Source organism: Durio zibethinus, chromosome 14, assembly GCF_047325235.1.
Source record: "Durio zibethinus cultivar Kanyao isolate XHJ-2024 chromosome 14, ASM4732523v1, whole genome shotgun sequence".
Lineage (NCBI taxonomy): Eukaryota > Viridiplantae > Streptophyta > Magnoliopsida > Malvales > Malvaceae > Durio > Durio zibethinus.
The window spans coordinates 20,087,133-20,108,334 of NC_143175.1; the positions used below are offsets into that span (position 1 = coordinate 20,087,133).

General features: G+C 31.5%; 1 protein-coding gene and 1 pseudogene across 1 annotated transcript; both read right to left on the minus strand.

Moving 5' to 3' along the window:
• Positions 1–9,103: 9,103 nt before the first annotated feature.
• Positions 9,104–10,147, minus strand: LOC111297675 (receptor kinase-like protein Xa21). The gene has a single exon (XM_089743723.1). It carries the CDS (start codon positions 10,137–10,139, stop codon positions 9,768–9,770), a length of 372 nt encoding a protein of 123 aa, XP_089599849.1. The 5' UTR covers positions 10,140–10,147; the 3' UTR covers positions 9,104–9,767.
• A 52-nt stretch (positions 10,148–10,199) lies between these two features.
• LOC111294859 (receptor kinase-like protein Xa21) lies at positions 10,200–13,325 on the minus strand (annotated as a pseudogene).
• Positions 13,326–21,202: the final 7,877 nt, after the last annotated feature.

Below are 21,202 nucleotides of genomic sequence, written 5' to 3' on the forward strand. Positions count from 1 at the left end.
AGATCAACTGAAGAGATTTATGGACCAACGAAGATAATGACAAACTAGATTGAATTATAGACAAAATCGAAGAGAGAAGATTTTTATGCAAATAAAAAAAAAATTAAAACTCAAATGGTGAAAGCCACTAAGATAAAATACGAAAAAAAATCTAACCGAAAGATGTGTCTTCCACAAAGACATAAGCCATAACACCAAAAATTGTGTTGACCTAAAATATGAGACTAAAGCTTTTATCAAAAAAGGTAAGTTAAGGAGGTTTATGAACCAACAAAGACATAGGCAAACCAGATTGGATTACAAACAAAATTGAAAAGAGCTTACAAGAAAGAGAAAAGGTAGGCTAGAAGAAAATAAAAAAAGAAAAATCTGATGAAATAAGCAAAGATATAAGAAGGATGAGCTGACAATAATAAGTCAATCGCTGAAGTGATTAATGTTATTGTATGAAGGAGTTCAACCTCGGCCAAAAAAAAGTCCAACCTAGGTATGATCATGGCCATTAGCTCTTTAGTGAAGAGAGGAAAAAATAGAAAGATGAACTGATCTCATTCAGTTCGAAAGATTTGGAATGAATTCAACACCCTTACGATAATGCTATAGTAATTATAGATATAGTGTATAATTACGTGGTTAAAATGATCATATTTCATAACAAAAGTTCGATCAATATTATGTACTATGGCACTATGAAGAATATAAGAATTAAAAAAGATTAATTACAACCAATCATTATAAACCTGATGGGATTTAGGAATAAACAGGTAACAGTGAAAGAAACTACCAAACTACCTATCTTTTTAAAGATAAACTAATGACAATCACCTCAATCATAGATTTATGATAATAGACGTCTCACCCACCTATAATATAATATTGTGTCGACCTAGCCAATCTGTTATACAGCTCATAGGCTCAACTTCCTATTTTAAAGTAAAATTTTTACCTTCTCACCAGGTTGGAGAAGTGAGGGGAGACCAATCCACGATATAACAATGTTACGTCATGATAATGAATAAGAGGACTAGAAAGCAGATTGGCAGCCCAATTGAAACCAAGAATGTGAAAAAGAAATATAACCAACAAAAATCAAGAAGCAAGAAAATGGAAATAAAAACTTATAACATAAGATCGACCTGAAAGAATCACGCTTTAAAGTCGCTCTAAACTCTTAAACTCCAATAAAATATACACCTTTTATTTCATTTTTTAAACTTTTGAAATAATTTTAAAGGTGATCGAGCTCTTAAGTTGATACAAATATTTACATGTAATTTGGATCGAGTTAACACATATTCCAAAACAAAAATTGAAATAAAAAATGCATTCTATTCAGCCATATGTTTTGATCACTTATCAATAATAAACTAATCATCACGTCGAGATCTATTTTCATAGAAAATTATCCCGATCTAACTAAATAGAAAGAAATAATTAACTAAAGACCTATCCCAAATGAAACTAACCTCAGTCAATAGAATACCTTATGTCTATACTATCTTGGAAAAATATTCCTAAAAAACACATGTAGATCGAAACTAAACTTGAACACAATGAACAGTTAATTCAGCTTTTGAGAAATAACACCAACCTATTTACAAGGACACCGTCTAACATGCTTGGGATTAATACCAATGTGGTGGTCCATAGGCTACACAGTAACCCAAACATAAAACTAATTTGGCAAAAAAAAAAGCACATTTGCCCCAAAAAGATAAAAGATTATTGAAAAAGAGCTCAACAGATTATTACAGGCAAACTTCATCAAAGAGGTTTATTATTCTGAATGGATAGCCATGTGGTCATAAGCAAAAAATATAGTAAAAAATGAAATATGTGTGTTGACTTTATTGACCTTAATAAAGCATGCCAAAATATGGTTTTTCTCTCTCTAACATAGATTAGTTAGTAGATAATAGTACCAAGCATGGCCTTTTTAGCTTTATGGATGCCTACTCTAACTATAATCAAATCGAAGATTTGTAAAAAAAAAGAAAAAAAATAACTTTCATCACTAAGAAAGGCCTTTACTACTATAAAATAATGCCCTTTAGCTTGAAAAATATAGGGACGACCTATCAAAAGTTATTCAATAAGATTTTTAAAAATAAGATCAATGTAACATGAAAGTATATATGAACGATATGATAGTTAAAAATAAGAGCTTGGTCGAGTACTTGAAAAACCTCTATGAAACTTTTAACACCTTGAAAAAATACAACATAAGGCTTAACCCAAAAAAGTGTGCCTTTAAAGTTACATTAAGCAAATTCATTGGCTATATGATCAATAAAAATAGGATAGAAGTGAACCCATAAAAAGTTCTACTAATTTTGGATATGAAAACATTGACATCAGTAAAAAACATACAGATGCTAACTAAAAAAATAGCTGCTTTGAGTAAGTTCATTTTTTAAAATTTTCATAAACATCTTTGATTGTAGGTAGACCTTTCAATGTTATAAAGCATTCGACAAACTCAAAAAGTTCTTATATTCTTCACCTATCATCTCTAACCTAAGGTCCAGTGAGACTTTGTATTTATATCTGGCTACCATAGATCGACTATCAGCTCAGTCTTAGTTTATGAAAAAGAAAAGAGATAAAGATTGATCTACTTTATGAGTATGGTACAGACGGAGGTAAAAATGAATTACAAAAAGATAAAAAATTAGCTTATGCAGTTATCACATCAGTAAGAAAACTAAGATCATATTTTTAGTTCACACAATTCACTGTTGACTGATCAACCACTGAGACAGGTTTTGTAGAAGCTAAAATTATCAAGGAGATTAATTAAATGGGTAGTAAAACTTAGTGAATTTGACTTGCATATATTTCCCAAATCGACCCTGAAGTCCTAAGCACTAGCAAACTTCATTATAGAGCTCACGTTAGCCCATCCTAATAAATAGCCCAAGAAGAATAAGAAAGTTACAAAAAAATAAAACTGGAAACTTTTTATTAATGAATTAGCCACAAACCATGGCATTGGGGCCGACCTCATTTTGATTAGCCCAGAAAGACTACAGTATCAGTACAACTTGAGGTTTAGATTCAAGACATCCAATAATAAAGTATAATATGAGGTACTAATAGTTGGTTTAAGATTAACATCCAAGCTAAATGTTTAGCATATAACTATGTATATCAATTTTAAATTAATGGTTGGTCAGATAAATGGTGAGTTCGAAGCTCGAAAAGAAAGCATCCAAAGATACTTGGATAAAGCACTAGCACTCATCATCAGTCTCTAAAAAGCCAAGGTAAAGAAAATACCAAGGTTTGAAAACTCATTAACAAACCCCCTATCCAAACCAACCTCAGAAAATAATGACAAAAAATTCAAACTAAGTCCTAGTAAAAGAAATGGTACAAAAAAATTGAGAAAAAGCTCATAGGACAAATTAAGGAAAAAAATTGGATGACCTTGATCAAGACGTACTTGACAACGAAAGAGCTGCCCAATGATATGGTCTGAGCTAAAGCATTAATAAGAAAAGCTCATCAATAAATTATGATAAATGAAAAATTGAATAAAAAATCTTTTAACCTGCTTTATCTGAAATGTATGGGTAACGAAAAAGCAAACTACGTCATGAGAAAAATTCATGAAAGAATATATGAAAATCACCTTGACCTCGACCACTTGCCTACAAAGCACTCAGGCAAGGTTATTATTAAGCCACCATCAAAAGAGATACGAGTGACCTGGTAAAAAGATATGACAAATTTTAGAGGTTCATCTACGTACAACGCCTCCCATCGACCAAGCTCATTCTCATTATTAGCCCTTTGATGTCATTGGACAATTCACCCCAGCTACAGGCCAGAGGAGATTTGTCCTAGTAGCACTAAACTACTTTACGAAGTAGCCTAAAATTGAGGTCTTAGCAATAACAACGAAGGCTCAAGTCAAAAAATTTGTGTAGGAAAACATAGTTTGCATGTTTGGCCTACTTCGGTCCATAATAACGAATAATAGTAAACAATTCAAAAATATGAGTTTTAAAGAATGATGTTCAAATATTCACATTGACCTAAGATTTACATCGATCGTCCACCTTTAATCCAACATACAAGCCTAGGTCATGAATAAGACAATATTAGAGGCCTTGAAAAAAAGATTAAATGAGGCGAAGGAAATTGAGTCGATGAACTCCTCGAGGTACTATAGGCCTTGAAGATGACCACCAAAATTTTCACAAGAGAAACCTCTTTCCACTTAGCATTTGGAACAAAAGTTATAGTACCCATCAAGATCGATCTTTCAAGCTTAAGAGTTGAGTTAGAGTTAGAAAAAGAAAATGAAAAGGCTTTAAAGTCGACCTAGATCTAGTTGAAAAAAAAGAAAAACATGGCTTTAACATGAATAGTAGCTTACCAACAGAGGGTATCCTATTATTACAACAAAAAGGTTTGATGTAAGAACATTAAAAATGATTGCATGGTACTAAAAAAGGTTAAAGCCTCAAGAGTTGATAATTGAGATAAAAAGCTAGCCCGATCGGGTAAGGATCATGTATGGTTAAAAAGGTCATCCATAATGCAAATTACAAATTATAGGATATGAACGACAATCGCCTGTCAAGGATATAGAACACGAACAATTTGAAAATATATGATCAGTAGCTCATATTAAATCAAGCTCGTACTTGTAATCCAAAAGTTAATAAAGTTATGATGATCTCATTCATTAATCAGCCCAAAAATAATGTTTTTGACTTGACGTGTCTGACCTAAAACTTAAGGCTCGAACATGATAAAATCCATCTTAGTTTTTGAACTAAAGAATAAACTGACCTGATAAAACCTAACCTAAGACTTTAGGTTAATTCTAAACTCATACAAGTTGGGCTATCTGAGTTTAATCTTGTATTACTCCAATTAAATCAATTATCTTAAATTATCTTAGATAATCTTAAAATACTTAAGTCATTAAGTCATCTTGTAAATAGCTATCCAAGTTCAAACTTGAAAAAATTTAGACTAAATAAAACTGAACTAAAACTTTGGAACAAAATGTTATAAATTTCTCATTAGTAATCTCAAATTAATACAAAAAGAATTGCCATTGACAAAAATTGATTAGAGTGATTCTTTTAAGGTCACATCAAAAATTCGACCTCATACTTCAAAAAAAATTCATAAAAGTTAATAAAAAAAAATAGCAAAGCATCAACAACATCAACAATAGTAGTAGTGATATCAATATCCCCAATAGCAATAGCAATAACATCGACTTGTTCTCCTTCAGCTATGCCCCCTTAGCTTTAGCACTCAAAATAACCTTGAGCTCAGCATCTAGTACATTACTTTCATCCTCTCCCTCTCTTTTTTCCTCTCAGATTGATTTGAAAAAGGTTTAAAAAATCACTATCAGAGAGATCAAGGTTGAAGTTAGTAAATTTGAACCGCACTTTATCCTTCATCAGCTCAAAGGCACCAATTACATTCTTCTTTGAGAACTTCACCTAGAGCTTGAGAAATTCGCTGAAGGCTTTAAACTTCGTAATGGTTTTTTCTTTTCAACTTTTCTTTATCTTTCTCTCCAACCTTCAATTCGAACCTCAACTTGGCTATCTCAACCTAAGCATCACCAAGCTTCAACTCAACATATTCTTTCATGGACTCTGTTAAGGCCTTCTTAATGTGGATGCTTTCTAGCCTGGCCATCAGCTTATCAATCTTTTTTCTTTACTCGACTTTTTTTTTTATGAGATGCGCTAAGATTGAACCTTATGCTGCCTAAAGCGTCTGAGCTTTTTTAGTGTTTTTCACTCAATATGGTCATATCATTCTTGACCTTGAGTAGGTAAGCCATGGCTAGATAGGCATGATGTAAGGTTTGGGTAGTGTTGTCCACTAGTACAAAAGGGAGTTTTTGAAAGACTGCATAGGATAAAATCAAACTTAGTAAAATAAAAAATAGAATAATGATGAGCTAAGCTAAAGTTAAATAACATTTATTGCTAAAAAGAACCATGATCTTGCAAAACCTGCTGGCCACGTCAAAATTCTTGATGGGTTATCAGTTGAAGTGTATTTCAACCTCGTATAGATTTTTTTTTTAACTAGGCTTTAATACCCTGGACTTTAAATTCTTCAGGGTATTAAAAGAAGTCTCGATCTTCGACTTTTTCATAGGATAAAAAATTATCGAGGTGAGCTCCCAATGTATAGTGGTATTGTGCTTTTGCTGACAAAAGAGTGTTGAGCTGAAAAGCTCAATCACTTACCCATTATGGGGTTGATGACCTTATTCTCTCATAAAAGAGGGCTTGAAACTGAATATTTTTGCTCTAGACCTTCTTGGGCCTAGGTTTTTATTAAGAAATGGAGAAGTTGAAATCTTTTTTGAAAGATATCTCTGTAAAACTAAGCTAAAAGTTAGATAAAAATTAAATGAAACAAAGATCCTACAAGGTTACCTCACACCTACCTCAGTATTTCATCTTATTTATTACTTTGAAAGAAGTCAGTTTGTGAAAATTTATGATGAGCTCCCTTTATGAGTGTATTTCATTATTTTGTCCCAATCTGATAGGTATAGAACGAAGAAAGCAATAGGCACGTCTACAAATTGGTTAGGCTCATTTATTATCTTCTAGGCCTCAACCTCAATATCGACTTTAACCTCGACCTCAATCTCATCATCTTTATTTTGTTTTTATTTTTATTTTTGGAAGCAGAAGAAAAGTAACTTCCAATTTTTAATAGAGCTCCGACAATCAGCAAACAACTTCTTATTGGGGCAAGCTGTAACGTAGTACCACCTCTTATTACTGGATGCTTTTTAATAGAAAAAAATTTTTTTAATAAAAAGAGATCGGGAAAAATATCTAGTGTTTACAAATAATAATAAAGCATATTATGTACCGTATAGAGTTAAAGATGAGATGAGTGATAGTTAAATTATAAGAATTAAAAATTGATACAAATAAAGAATGAAGTGAGAACCTCAGACCAGCCACAAATGAATCTCAATATACCTTAAGCTGATATGGCTCTAGTTTATCAGTGACCTAATCTGAGAAATTTGGCATTAATATGCTATACCCCTATTTTGGAAAACAAAAGTTCATCATTAAAGCATAGATGTGATAAGCTAAACACATATTAGGGCAATCTTTGAGATTGGCTATGCCTTTCAATTCCCTCATCACTTCCTTGAGGGTCATACCGAAGTCGTAGGGAATATATATAGAAACCTCGACCAATTCATCCTACTCTGAGGAACTCCTCTTCTCATCACCATCTTCTTTATCAGGGGCATCTTATTTCTTCTATTCCTCTTTAGAACCATCTTCGTTGTTAGAATCTTCACTATCAAAAGACTCAGACTTCTAAGCAAAAGTAAGATTCCAAGATAGAACAATGCCTGAAAAAAACACAACTTCAGGGGAAGAAAAGACCTTTTAGGAGAAAAAGTGATGTCAACAAAAGTTAACTGAGGAGGAATAGAATAAACAATGGAAGCATTTATGAGTAAGAGAGCAAAAGAAGAAAAAAGTTAATGAGACTAGACCCTAAAAGAGGGAGCAATCGAAAATGAGGAAAAGTTGGCCATAAAAGATAAACATACTTAAAAGACAATGAAAAAAGGTGAATTCTCCAAATCAAAATCTATTTAAGCACATGGCTCTTCCGCGCTTAAGACCCACTCTCCTCTTGCCCAAACATTATTATCATTATGTCACTATTTTTTCTTGGTCATGAGGTTAAGCTAGTAAACGCTCTTGTGATAATCCCAACCAACGATAATTAGTGGGACTAGGTCATCATCATTTTACCAGAGCTAACCTTCTAAGCTTTACCCTAAAACTTTTGATCTCCTTAGAGCTAAAACTAGAAGACATAATAAAGAGAGAACGTACTAAGGAAATGAAGAGAATGAATAAAAAGAAAAAAACAGTAAGGTCAAAAATAAGAAAAGCTTTTGACGTTAAAAATTTGGATTGGATGGAAAGCAAGAAAGTAGAAAAGTGAAAAATGAAAGCCCCAACAACCCTTTATATAGTCGCGTCTCAGATCAAATAAACAACCCAAATTATGCCACGTGTTAAAGTATTGTTGGAGGACATCTTTTCACTTTTCTCACTTTAAATTTTACCATCCAAACTATTTTTCTCCTCATTTAATGCAACCTCAACTGCTAAACCCGATCAGATCGAAAAGCTCCTCATGGTGAACTGGTTGTCAATTCATCACTAGAATTCAAAACAATGACTCAAATCTAAACTTCTAAAAAAATGTTTAAGTCTCACATCAACCAAACGAACTCTCATCTTAATCTCAAATTATCCTAGATAAATGACATTTCAACAACCTTTAAATAACCCATGCACTCAACCTAAAGCACATGTGCAAGATTAGACTCACACCAAGTCGACCCATACCACATTACCTCAAACTGTAGTAAAAGGCCAATTGTCTCTTAATACTGACCTCCGTATCAACCTCGACCATAGGAAATCGAATCTCTTGTGGCTTTCTTTAAACTAGTCGACCTCTATGAAATGAACTAACTACACACCCAACAGTCAAATATTCAGACTACTTGGTGGGAGGATAGAATGATTGAGGTATTTAGTAGTCCAAAAGGCATAATGACTTTTTTCTTCATTAGAGGCCCCTAGCATATCAGACATTTGTGCCGACCTAACATAATAGATTCAGTATCACATCAGCTCAATCATGTCATTATTGTCTCTCATTGGCCCACTATCTCTCATCTATAAATATAAGCTTTCAAGCATTATCACTCTAGATTCCATCTTATCTTAACCATTTATCTTTCTCTCCTTCCTACCTTTTTCATCCTCATTTCTAATTTACACGTCAAAGTACAAATATAAAAAACGCTCCCTGCTTTTGCATATGATCGCTCTCTTCGAACTTTTTGTTCTTTCAAGAATATATTTGCATCAAAACTCAACACAAAAAGTTATGTGTGATATAATAAAAAGTTTTGATTCTTTTTTTTTTTTAAGCTAAAGGGCAATTTTGGAGCTACCAAAAATGATTTACAGAGTTTAATATTTATATTCATCTGGTTAGGGTAATTTGAAACAAAGTTTCTATGAAAGTTCTTGTACATTAATTTATGATTGTTAACTTTTTCTGTGATGTTGAAATTAAGTTGGTTCAGAGGAGCAAATGATGGTTCTAAGATTTTTTTATTTTTTTTTTTGGGTAATTGAGGCTACCAGGATTCAATTTGAACCATGAACACTTAAACTAGGAGTCCAGCAAGGTCGTTGGCCTGCCGTTAAGATGTTACTATATGAAACTGACAGCTGCAGCAGGAGGATCAAGTAAGAATGGTAAATAGAGTTGTAGTTCATGTTTATATTGCTACAATGGTGACTAAAGAGGGAGATGACTTCCTCGTTTATTGCAGTCTATGACAGGGCATGCATGTGACTTTAGTTCAAGGTACTCTGCGTATCTTTTTAATTGTTTCCCATGAGAAAAAATGGCATACGATGACATTTTCAGTGAGTGTATATTGAAAGAAGGAAAAATGTTTGCTACGGAAGACATTGACATTTTCACACAACCACATATATATATATATATATTTTTTTTTTCATTGTCTAAAGCCCAATCTCTAAATGTCTCTGCATACAGTAATAATTTAAATACTTTGAAAACATACTACGATGAAATATATCAATTACTGAATACAAAACATAATCGATGTAATGAGTACAACTTGATTCCAATTCAGCAGTTGTTGCCTCTGTTCCTGTTTTCTGTCCCCTTTATAAACCCGTCCGAAGCAACCTTGCCTTAGTTGCATTTAGTTCTATGATAGCATCTTTTATGCTCATTCTATCACCAGGTACTTCTGCAGAGCATGCCAGTCCAACTGTAGTGAAAGAAACAAGGCACTCCCATATCTGTCCTTCCAAGTTTGGTCGACTTCTAAGTCTCTGGCCGTATTGATCAATTTCTTCAAGCAGGCGAAAATCAAGAATCTCCTTCAACCCTTCTTGCAGTGCCATTTTACAGAAATTATGACGGATTAAGCCATCATGAAAGATATCATCTGTTGGTCTCCTTCCTGTGAAAATCTCCAAGAGTAGAATACCATAGCTGTAAATATCACCTTCTGGAGATACCATACCACCCATGCCATATTCTGTAATAATTTGTTATAAACTCAAAAATCTTTGAATAGAAACCATGTGCATTCACCCCACCCGTAATACTACAGAATGTTCTAATTAAAAGCCAATTAATTTAACCAACTATAATAATTTGATGGAGATATTTTGCGAATTGATAAACTACATACGGACAAAAAAACTTACCAGGAGGAACGTAACCAATTGTTCCTTTCATCATTGAGGAACTTGTTTGATCGGTACCCAGATTGCCGATGTCACTAGACAGAAGCTTAGCCAATCCAAAATCACCAACATGTGCGACCATGTCATCATCAAGGACATTAGTAGGCTTTAAATCACAATGAACAATCGGCCTCTCACAATCATAATGAAGGTAATCTATTCCATTGGCCACATCTGTAGCAATGCCTAACCTTTGAACAAGGTTCAAATACCTTGACTCATGTTGCTCATATAACCAGCTTTCTAAACTTCCATTAGGCATGAATTCAAAAACTAAAGCCTTGCAATCATTGCCCTGGCAATCAATGCTTGAGCAAGAAGTTATAATCTTGAGAAGATTTCGACGTCGAACTTTTCTTAAAGCCATACATTCTGCCATGAAATTCCACGCAGCCCCACGGTTTTGAAGGTTAAATACTTTCACTGCAACAGGCTTTTCTTGTTGATGAAGAACTCCTTTATAAACAGAGCCGAAACTTCCACTGCCAACCAAGTTTGAAGAAGCGGAACCTTGGGTGGCTTGAAGAAGCTCCTTGTAGGATAGACGCAGGAAGCCATCATCGAACAGAGCTACGGGGATAAGTGCACTTCCACACTTCCTTCTCCAGGAAAGATAAACAAGAAGCACAGCCAAAATAGAGCCAAGTAGAATGCTGAATATCATAGCAATAATGACTTTGGTTGACAAAACCTTTGCCTTTCCTTTGTGAAGCAATTTGGAAGCTCTATTTCTGGAATCCCCCCACAAAGTTTTTCATTTCCGACAAATGAAAATCCACTAACATTTTTAAAAACCCCTACTTTTGGCACTTCACCCTCTAGTTTGTTGAAATAAAGGTTTAAACTCACTAAAAATGGAAGTTTTGAAGTTCAGGTGGTATGGTGCCAGACAAATTGTTATTGGAGAGATCTAAGTATTCAAGAGATCTCAAGGAGGCAAAAGATTGAGGAATGTTACCTGGGAATGAGTTTTTCTGCATGAGAGGATTGTTAGTCATGAACTCTCACCAGGTGCCTTGGGAATTTCACCAAAGAAACTGTTATTATCAACGTATAATTCTACGAGATTCTTTAAATTACTCAAATCTGATGGCAGGAGGCCAGTGAAAGAGTTGTGAGAGACATTAAGATAAATCAAACTTTCAAAAGCACCCAATAGCTGATTTGAAATACTCCCATTGAGTTTATTTTGGGCAAGGTCTAACTTCTGCAATTTTTTTGCAATCCCTGAGTGATAAAGGAATTGCTCCTTCAAATTTGTTATTGGATAAATAAAGCTCAGATATTCTAGAGAGATTGCCAATGGAGAATAGTATTTTACCAGTTATGCGATTCGAAGCAAGATACAATCCTTCAAGATTTTGAAGATTTCCAATGGAAATAGGAATTTCTCCAACAAGAAAGTTTCCCTCCATATCCATCCTGTCGAGGTTGACGAGATTGCCAATTCCTTCAGGAATACTTCCAGTGATCTGATTTCCTCCCAATAAAAGATCTTCGAGCCAGGTTGAAAAATTAGCTATAGAGTTCGGAATCACCCCCCAAATCTATTGAAATCTATAGCCAAAGATTGCAAGCTGCTGCAGTTGCTTAAAGAAGAGAGAAAGTTACGGTCTCCTGCTTTCCCACTTCCAAGGACGTTGGCAGAAATGGTCAGCACCAGAAGATTCTTAAGGTTTCCCATATTATCAGGAACTGATCCACTGATACCATTTAAGGCAATGTCAAATACTTGCAAGCTAGAGATATTGGATATTGACCTTGGAATTGCTCCAGTGAGCTGGTTAATTCCGATTAATAGTGCTTCAAGCTTTTGACAAGAAAGGCCGATTTCGGGTGGAAGCCTCCCAGATAATTTGTTGTCTGACGCATCAATAACCGTCATGGAAGAAAGATTATAAATTGAAGGAATTGAACCGAACAGGTTATTTCCACCAATATAAAGGTATTTCAAGTTAGAGAATCTGCCCAGAGCATTACGTATAGTTCCCTCCAAATTATTACCTTCAAAAGAGAGGACAAACAAGGATGAAAGATTTCCAAAAGAAGATGGAATACCCCCAATCAAATTATTGAAAGAAAGCTGAAGTTCAATGAGATTCTTCATATTCCCTAAGAGGAAAGGAATATCTCCTGTAAGGTTATTGTAATTTAAATTAATCACTTTGAGATTTGAGCAATTGGAAGCTCTACAGGTATTATGCCTTGGAGATTATTATGCTTTAAAGCAAGAAACGAAGCCCCTCAAATGACCAAGTTCCTTGGGTACACTTCCTTGCAACCTATTATGAGAAAAGTTAACTTCTCTAAGGAAGGTTAAATTTTCGATTGAAGGAGATATGATGCCGACTAAGTTCAAGTTACTCACGTTAAAGCTGATTACTCTTTGGTGCCGACGACCACATCGAACACCTTCCCACTCACAAAAGTGGAGTGAAGTGTTCCATGAACTTAGAGGTCCAGAAGAACCACCAACGAGCTGTTTCTTCAAAGCAAGCAAAGCTAGTTTGTCATTTTCGTTACTCCTCAAGGCCAAAGCACATTTGGAGAGCAAGGTGAATAGAACAGGGCAAAGCAGAAAGTACTTAACATGAATTATCCATTGGTTTTTCAAGCAGGATATATCCGTCACTAAAGGAAAATGAAGAGATTGGAAAGGGAACTGATTTAGATGAGCAACAAAACTGGTTTGATGAGAAAACAAAAACAAAATAAAATAAAATAAAGAAGGCCAAGCAAAAATAGAGAAAAAATTGATCTCTGATTCTTGTACAAGCTTAATTTGCACTTCATTTAAGTCATTAAAGTAATTGTGCACAAGCAACAAAACAAATTAAAAAAAAAAAAATCAGTCTAGTTAAAGATACTTTGATCCCAGCTAGTATGAACTAGGAAGTTATTTCTCCATGATCTCGTAAAGGTGATTGTATAGAAGTTTAATCGAGTAGCAAAAGCAGTTTTCTTCATTTTATTATAAGAGTGATTGTGGACAACAACAAAGTTAAAAGGAAGAGAAAGAAATTTGAACAGTGCAGTTAAAGCCACTTTAATTTCATCAAGCTAGTAGTGAATTTCTCCATATAGTTTCATGACCATCTAATTACTAAGTCACTCTACAAATATGTAAGTTCAAATAATCAAGCCAGTAAAATACTTTGATATATAGAAGTTACTATTATAATTCGATGAACTACCTAATTTATTTTTTTTATTTACGAATATTCGAACTCATTCTTTGAGTGGAGTACATATATACCATTGAGTCAAATACTTAAGTTTTGAAAATTAAATTTACACAATCGATGAAATTTCTCATGAAATTATAAATCTAATTATGCAATAGTAGTAGAAAAAAAAGTATATAGTTAACCATTTCTGAATTAATTGTATCATTAATATTCAGAATAGATCTAACAATTTATATATTTCTATCATATAAAGTATTGATAGTATAAAGTACTAATAGTTCATGTATTTATATTATATTATATAAAAATTATATATCATAATTTATGTCAACATAAAAATAATTTTTTTTTATTTTGTCGTAGTTGTATATGATTTTATTAAAATTTTAAATCATATCACTTTTATATCTTTTTTTATATTTTTTTCGTATCATATTTTAAATTATCAAATCTAATTTAGAATTGTAAAAATAAAAATATTTTATCAAACTTGAAAAGAGATGCTCCTATCCAACTCTAAAAAACTTCTTTCTCATTACAGGCATAAAAGGCTTTCACTTTGTCAAGTACAAAATCAAATTCCAAAATTTATAAAGAAAAAACATTACAAATAATAAATACAAAAGAAAAGAGATGATTGAAACAAAGATGTTGATGAACACAATAAAGAAATTAAAGATAAGATAAAGAATTAATTAATACAGAAGAATCATAACTTCAATGGAACATATTTAAAGAGGTATACGGACATATAAAAAGACTATACAAATTCCATGTGAAATGGAGACTACTCTTAGTAGAAAGAGAAGAAAGTCAAAAAAGAGGTGAATAAAAAACAAATAAGACATTACTATTTGAAAAAAAAAATGGGTTTCTTAAAGAATATTAAAGAAAGTAATTTGAATGTGATACGTTATGCTAATGGAAAAAAAAAAGATTATATTATTGTAAAATATGGAAACAGTATTTTCTTTTTTTTTATCTATTATCTATTTTTTTAATCAGTTAAAAAAAAAAGCTTTTTGTGTTTTTGGTTAAAAAAATTGCTTTTCAGCATGATAAAATATTTTTCTCGTCAAAAAAATTGAATGGAAAAAAAAAAAATCAGAGTTCATGACTATGAAAGTCTTCACTCAAAAAGGAAGGGTTTACGCTACAATTCAAATCTTGACTATGAAACTTTATGTAAACTAAGATTTGTAATTGAGTTGTTAATTAGAAGAAACGTTGGAAGATCGTCATAAGAAATAGGAGCAAAGCAGGAGGGATTGCTACTGAGACAAAACGATGTTAGATTAACATAAGGCTAATTTGAGAGGATCATGGTTGAGGTGAGAGCATGATTAAAGCCTATTAAGCTCAAATGATAAAGAGGACATTTAGATTTATATTGAGATTGGTTTTGATGAAATTTAAAATAATAATAATAATAATGAGATTAATTAATTTAATGGTAAGATTGGAGTGATGTAATTGCTATAACGATTTTTCAAACCACTAGATGAATTTGAAAATAAAAAAAATCATCATCATTTTTTTTTTTTTTGTTATATGTAATTGATCGCCTATTAAAATTTATGTTTTTAATAAATTTTAAAATTAATTAAAATTTATTAAAAAATAATTTTTTAGATCTGTGTAAACAATTTTGATTTGGGAATCGATTACACGTGAAAAAAATTAGCACCCTCACGACATTAGTTTAAAAAGATATCAATTAATTATGTTTAATAGTCTTAATTTTGGTATTTAAAAATTAATTTTTTTATATTTTTATTGTAAAAAAATATTTTTCTTTTGTATCCTAGTTGGAAGAAATAAATAAAAACATTATTTATTGAAAAATTTTTGAAAATATTTTAATATTTTAATAATATTAATAGGAACTTTTTCATCTAAAGAATTTTTAAGACTCTCTACTCGAAATTTTTAAAAATTTTGTTATCAATTATTCATATTTATCATCAAAACTTATATTTAATAAATAGATTGTAGAATATCAAATAATATTTTTTATACTTTATTTTTTATACAAAAACGAGAAATCATTATCAAAAATTATTCTAAATGCTTAAATACATTTATAATATTTTAGATAACTTTTTTACCTATCATTACTCAAATTTTTTAAGATTTCATCTTCGAAAATTTTTCGTTTACTTTTATAATCGATATAAAAATAATGTACATAAATTAATTCGTGATACTATTATGTGAAAGTTCATTTTTAAAAATTAAAAAGATAAACAAAAATTTGTTCATATTGAGAATCATTCTAAATATTTCAATTTTTTGACAATATTTTAAAAAATTATCTCACTTAAGATATTCTTAGAAATCATTACTCGAATTATCCATAATCTCATCATAAAAAATTCTCATTTAATTAATTTTATTATTAATTTTTAAAAATTATATAATAATATAATTATCTATAAATTAATTTTTTAAAAATATATACTCTTATAAATATTTATATATTATTTTCATCTTTTTAAGAAAATTATTTAAATTAAAAAAATAAAAATCTTTATATTGAAAAAAAATTTTAAATATTTTAATATTTTAATAATTTTTTAAAAAAAATTTCACTTAAAGAATTTTTAAGAATCACTATTTGAAGTCCCTAAAATCCTTTCATTGAAAAATTTATAATAATAATTTTTTTTTATTTTCATTATATTTATAAACATAATTTCATAAAAAATATAACATTATTTATTATTTATTGTTTATCAACAATATGAAATAATTAAATATATATCTAAATAAAAAATCAAAAAATAAATAAATAAATGAATAAGTTAAATTAAAATAAATTTACCGTTAGTTGATCCAATTCAACAAAAGAACCTAAAGAGGTGGGCTGACTTGGATCTTATCTGTGGGTTGCTAAAAAGAGGAGTCCAGTAAGGGGAGGTGAGATGGATCTGGGTCGCAGGTTGGACCCTGTCAAGAACGGGTCGGGTTGTATCTTGGTCATGGGCCGGGCTGACCCCCCGGGTTCCCTCATTGCCCTTTGTTTTTTTTTTTTAAATTCATTTCAGCTTCCCTATTGAAAAAAACATTGCTTCTTTCCTTCAAAAGAAACCACGAGGCAGGTGCCCCACCCCAGCCGTGCCCATTCTGGCGTCAGCGAGCCTCGCTGCCACCCTTCTCGCCGCCAGCCGCCGATACCAGGCTTGGCCGTCATCACTTCTCTCTTTCTCCTCTCTTTTTTTTCTGATTTGATTTTTTTTTTGTTTTAAAAGAAAATGAAACTGAATTTTTCTTTTTTTGTTTCTTTGTTTGCAAGATGGCTTTAGCTCTGGTGGTTATGGCGCTGGGTTCCTCCTACGGTGAGGACTGTGTTTTGTTTTGTGATATTTTTTCGTTGTTTTTTTAGGTATGATTTTGGAAGTGGAAACGGGTGTTTGGCCTTTTGATTTGGTGGGATGCGTGGCTGTGGGTTCTTTTTCTTTTTTTTTTAATATTTGGCGATGCTATTGGTAAGATTTGGGTGGTGATGGCGAAAAGATACTGATCATTTGATATCTAGTCACTAAATTTTACTGTTAACCACAGGTTTTCATATTTCATTTTAATTTTTTACTGAATTAAAATGATCTGATTTGAATTAAAGTGAATATATTAATTTGAACTAATTATTTTATGCCACTTTTTTACGAACATGCGTGATTATGAGAGGTTGTAGATGAAGACCAACGGATAAAGATTAAAAGTTAATAATAGATTAGAAATAAAAAAAATCTGTTAAAAGGAGAAAATTCAACCATAGGCCGAATAAATTTTTTAAAGAAAAAAATGTTAAAAAGAAAATATACATCACGATATTATTTAAGACAAAATCATTGCAAAGATCAAGCGCGTAAATATTTGATAACAAGAAAGAAAATTTTTATGGATGAAAAATTTTTTATGATTAAATATTATAATTATTTTTTTATTTAGTAAAGTCTAAATTTTTTTCGTTATTATCCATTTTCATCTTTCTTCACAGCCAAGATTGCATTTAACTAAAACAAATATATATCTTTTACTCGGAAAAAAACAAGATTGAAAAGGTGTAATATGATAACTTTTTTTTCTTGCTATCATTGCAGGACATACCTGAAGAAAAAAGGAGAGATAGAGGGCAGGCCCACAGATCACAGAACAGCTAGCAGAACAACTGCCACCATTATTTTATCACTGTCCCAAACGGAATTTTTCGTGATGCTTTGGGAATTGCTTTATACAAAGGAGTATTCAATTGGAAAACTATCAGAGAATTAATTGGAAACCCTGCTTTTAGCCTTTACTAAAAAATTATACTTTCCAAAATTATTCAAAACATGTATAGAAAATCAAAGCAGCAAAGCAATTTGGCTTATTCCCTGGTTAGCATAAATTATAATGAATTTGTAGAAGTATGAAAACAAGGGATACTAATGTGGATAAATAAATATGGAACATGGAAAATGATTTTCACCAAATAGTAGATTACTGATACAAACTGATACTGATAATAGGGGATCAAGCGTGGCAGCTGAGCTGACAATAATGCTTCAAAACACTGAAAGACTAAACACTAAAGACTCTAACCAGCTAGCAAGAGACCATTTTTTGGCAGATTTAACACTTATATACGCATGAAGCAGATTAGAGGAGATTATAATGATCATCTAAGTCTTTTTAAAGACAATCAAAGGCCTGAAATCTTCAGATTTAGAGAAGCAAACTTCAAGAATTCAGGATTTTTTTCCAGGACAGACATTCCCTTTTCATCTAAGGTTATCCAAGCCTCAATTCCTTTGCCACATTTTGTTTCAACAAAAACAGTGAGGTTTCTAAACTCATGACCAACTTTTCCAATTAGAGCAAGTGAACAAGGAGGGCCCCATCCGAAATCTACTTTGTAAAAGCCAGTATTTAGTCAGCTTGTGAAGGCCAAAATATCGGGTTTTTCCAAGGAAAACATCATTTCCAGCTGGTTAAAGTATTCATGTATGGCTTGAAACCCTTCTTCACCTTGTAAAGAACTCACGGATTCATCATCAAAAACTGCAATGGATTCTTTCATCAAGGTAGCCAATTCGGATAACTTGGTGCCTGTCTGAGCTGGATTCGAAAGTGCACTTGCCCACCAAAACACATATGCAATGGAACCATCCAATGAATTAGACTTCCCTCTAGGCGTCATGTTCACAGCTTGGACTACTATAGATGGTTTCAAGGATTCTGATATCACCCTAGACGCAGCATAGAACATTTTCAGACGAAACCTGAAACAGCTTCAGTTCGTGTCGGTATAGCAGCATCACCTTCCTCTTTAACTGTAGCCTTTAGTTTGACTATTGCTTGCGCATCAAATGTAAATCTCTTTGTAATGCAATTAGCTTCCATGAATCACAAGTTTTACATCAGCGACAATTAATTTTGGGGCATTCGATTTTTTTGGTGAAAACATAAAGGATGCCTCAGCTAAACTAGGATGACCAACAAATTTATGATGGGATCCACGAGAGATTCTACTCCAAACATTGCAGACAATCAAGCCTGTTTTTGCATCAGTGATTTTGTGAGATAGGCAGAGGCCTAATGCTATCCCACCACGAGCAAAAATTGTCACTCGACAAACCAAGAGGGGAACCTCATTTTTTGCTTCCTTGGAGAAAGGCTGGCATGGAAGCAATTTGTTCAATGACTCAATTTCATGATGCTTGAGAAATTAGGATAATCGACATTTGATTCCAGATGATAATTAAAAATGGAACACCCATATATAATTGATGGATGAACATGTTATCAGTAAATCTTCCGGAGAATGGATATAAGATATTGAGGGTTTCTGAAAGAGATACCTTTAGCTGAGTCAAAATATCGGTGGTGTTACGAAATTGTATCACTCAAGGAGTAGAATGCCATGGCTGAAACATAAGTAGTGGGAGTGAGCTGATAAAAAGGACGGATTTTGAAGGGTTTTCTTTGATGAATAATTTCTTGTGAAGATGGTTTGATAATTTATCTTGGAAGGATCTGAGTTTTCAAGTTCAACAGTGTTTTTTCAGATAAAATAATGCTTCGCAAGAATTGTTTTTTCTCACCAATACGCTGAAGCTACATTGAAAATTGATTATTTAAGGAGGAAAAATAATGAATTGGAATCCTTGATGAGTTAATTTGGGATTTGACCCTCCAAAAATCTTTTACTTTTTTTATTTATTACTTTTTAATATATTTATTAATACTGTTGATGAGTTAATTTGGGATTTGACGCTCCAAAAATCTTTTACTTTTTTTATTATTACTTTTTAATATATTTATTAATACTGTTGCATGTGTAACATTCAATCATAAATTATAAAATTTATACCGTGATTAAAATTATATTTTACTTTCAGTCATGAATTATAAAATTTATATCCTGATTAAAATTATATTAAAAATAATGTAAAAATTAATCATAAACATGAGATAAGATTTAAAATATTTATTTTTTTTATATTTAATATGGTCAAATTTCGAGTTTTAATTATTGAAGTTAAAATTTTTTTTTGAAATGTTTCGTTTCACTGTATATCCTACAGGCAAAATAAAATATTATAAAAAATTTTGACGAATAGTACTTTAAATTTTACATGCCCAATATGTATTATTTGAAGTTATTGTGCCACCTACTTACCATTTTTTTTTTCTTAAGATACTATAGTTTTATACATTTGCCTACACCTGATAATATATTATTTTATAAGATTACAATACAAGTATAAATTACAGTCATTGTCGATTATTAACTTTTAGTAATATGCTTAAATATTGTATTAACTAGGATGTAAGTGCAACAAATATAATAATTTTAAAATTATTAGCAATTTAATTTTAATATTTCGTTAATAAAGTACATTGTTGTTATCGTAACTTATAATATATTTATAATAACATTTGAATAAAAATTTTGTTAAACAAATAGATTTAAGATTGATTAATTTGACGTTGCAATTGCAATAAAATGTAATCACAACAGCAATAGCAAAAAACAAGCAAAGATTTCACGAAAGCAATTAGATAGCATGCAACTTTACGCTAGAGAACAAATCACACGATCATCGTTTTTTTTTTTTTTTTATCACAAATATTATCTTATTTGATATTGCGTTCATGGTCAAATTAATTTGACACTGTCCATGCAACGTGCTCTGTTTTCGTTTAAATTTTACTGTTGCTCTTAAAATCAACTTGAAAGTTCTCGTTACTTCTGTCTTACCCAATTATAGATTCAGTCTTTAAAATGTTTTGAGTAAATTACACCGCATTTTTGTGATTTTTTATAATATTTTTCAATAATATTTGAAACTCAAGTTTTGGATAAGACAAAATATTATGCAAACTTGAACTATTTCATCAATTTTCATCAACTATAGTTAAAATATACTGGAATTTTCTACTTTAACATCATGTGAACATTTCACATGACAAGGAAATGTACACGTTTGATTTTTGGATTTAAATTTATATAAGTTGAATGTTCATGTAATATTAACATGATATATTTTATTGAATTTTTAACAGTGACGAAATTTATGAATTTTTAAAACATTTTAAAAGGTCAATAATCCTAAAATTAAATTTTAAAAGTCGTGGGTGAGAATAAAATTATTGTACAAAAATCATGAA

Coding starts and splice junctions, on each gene's coding strand:
- LOC111297675 (XM_089743723.1), bottom strand. CDS start 10,139: ATGGGTGGTATGGTATCTCCAGAAGGTGATATTTACAGCTATGGTATT.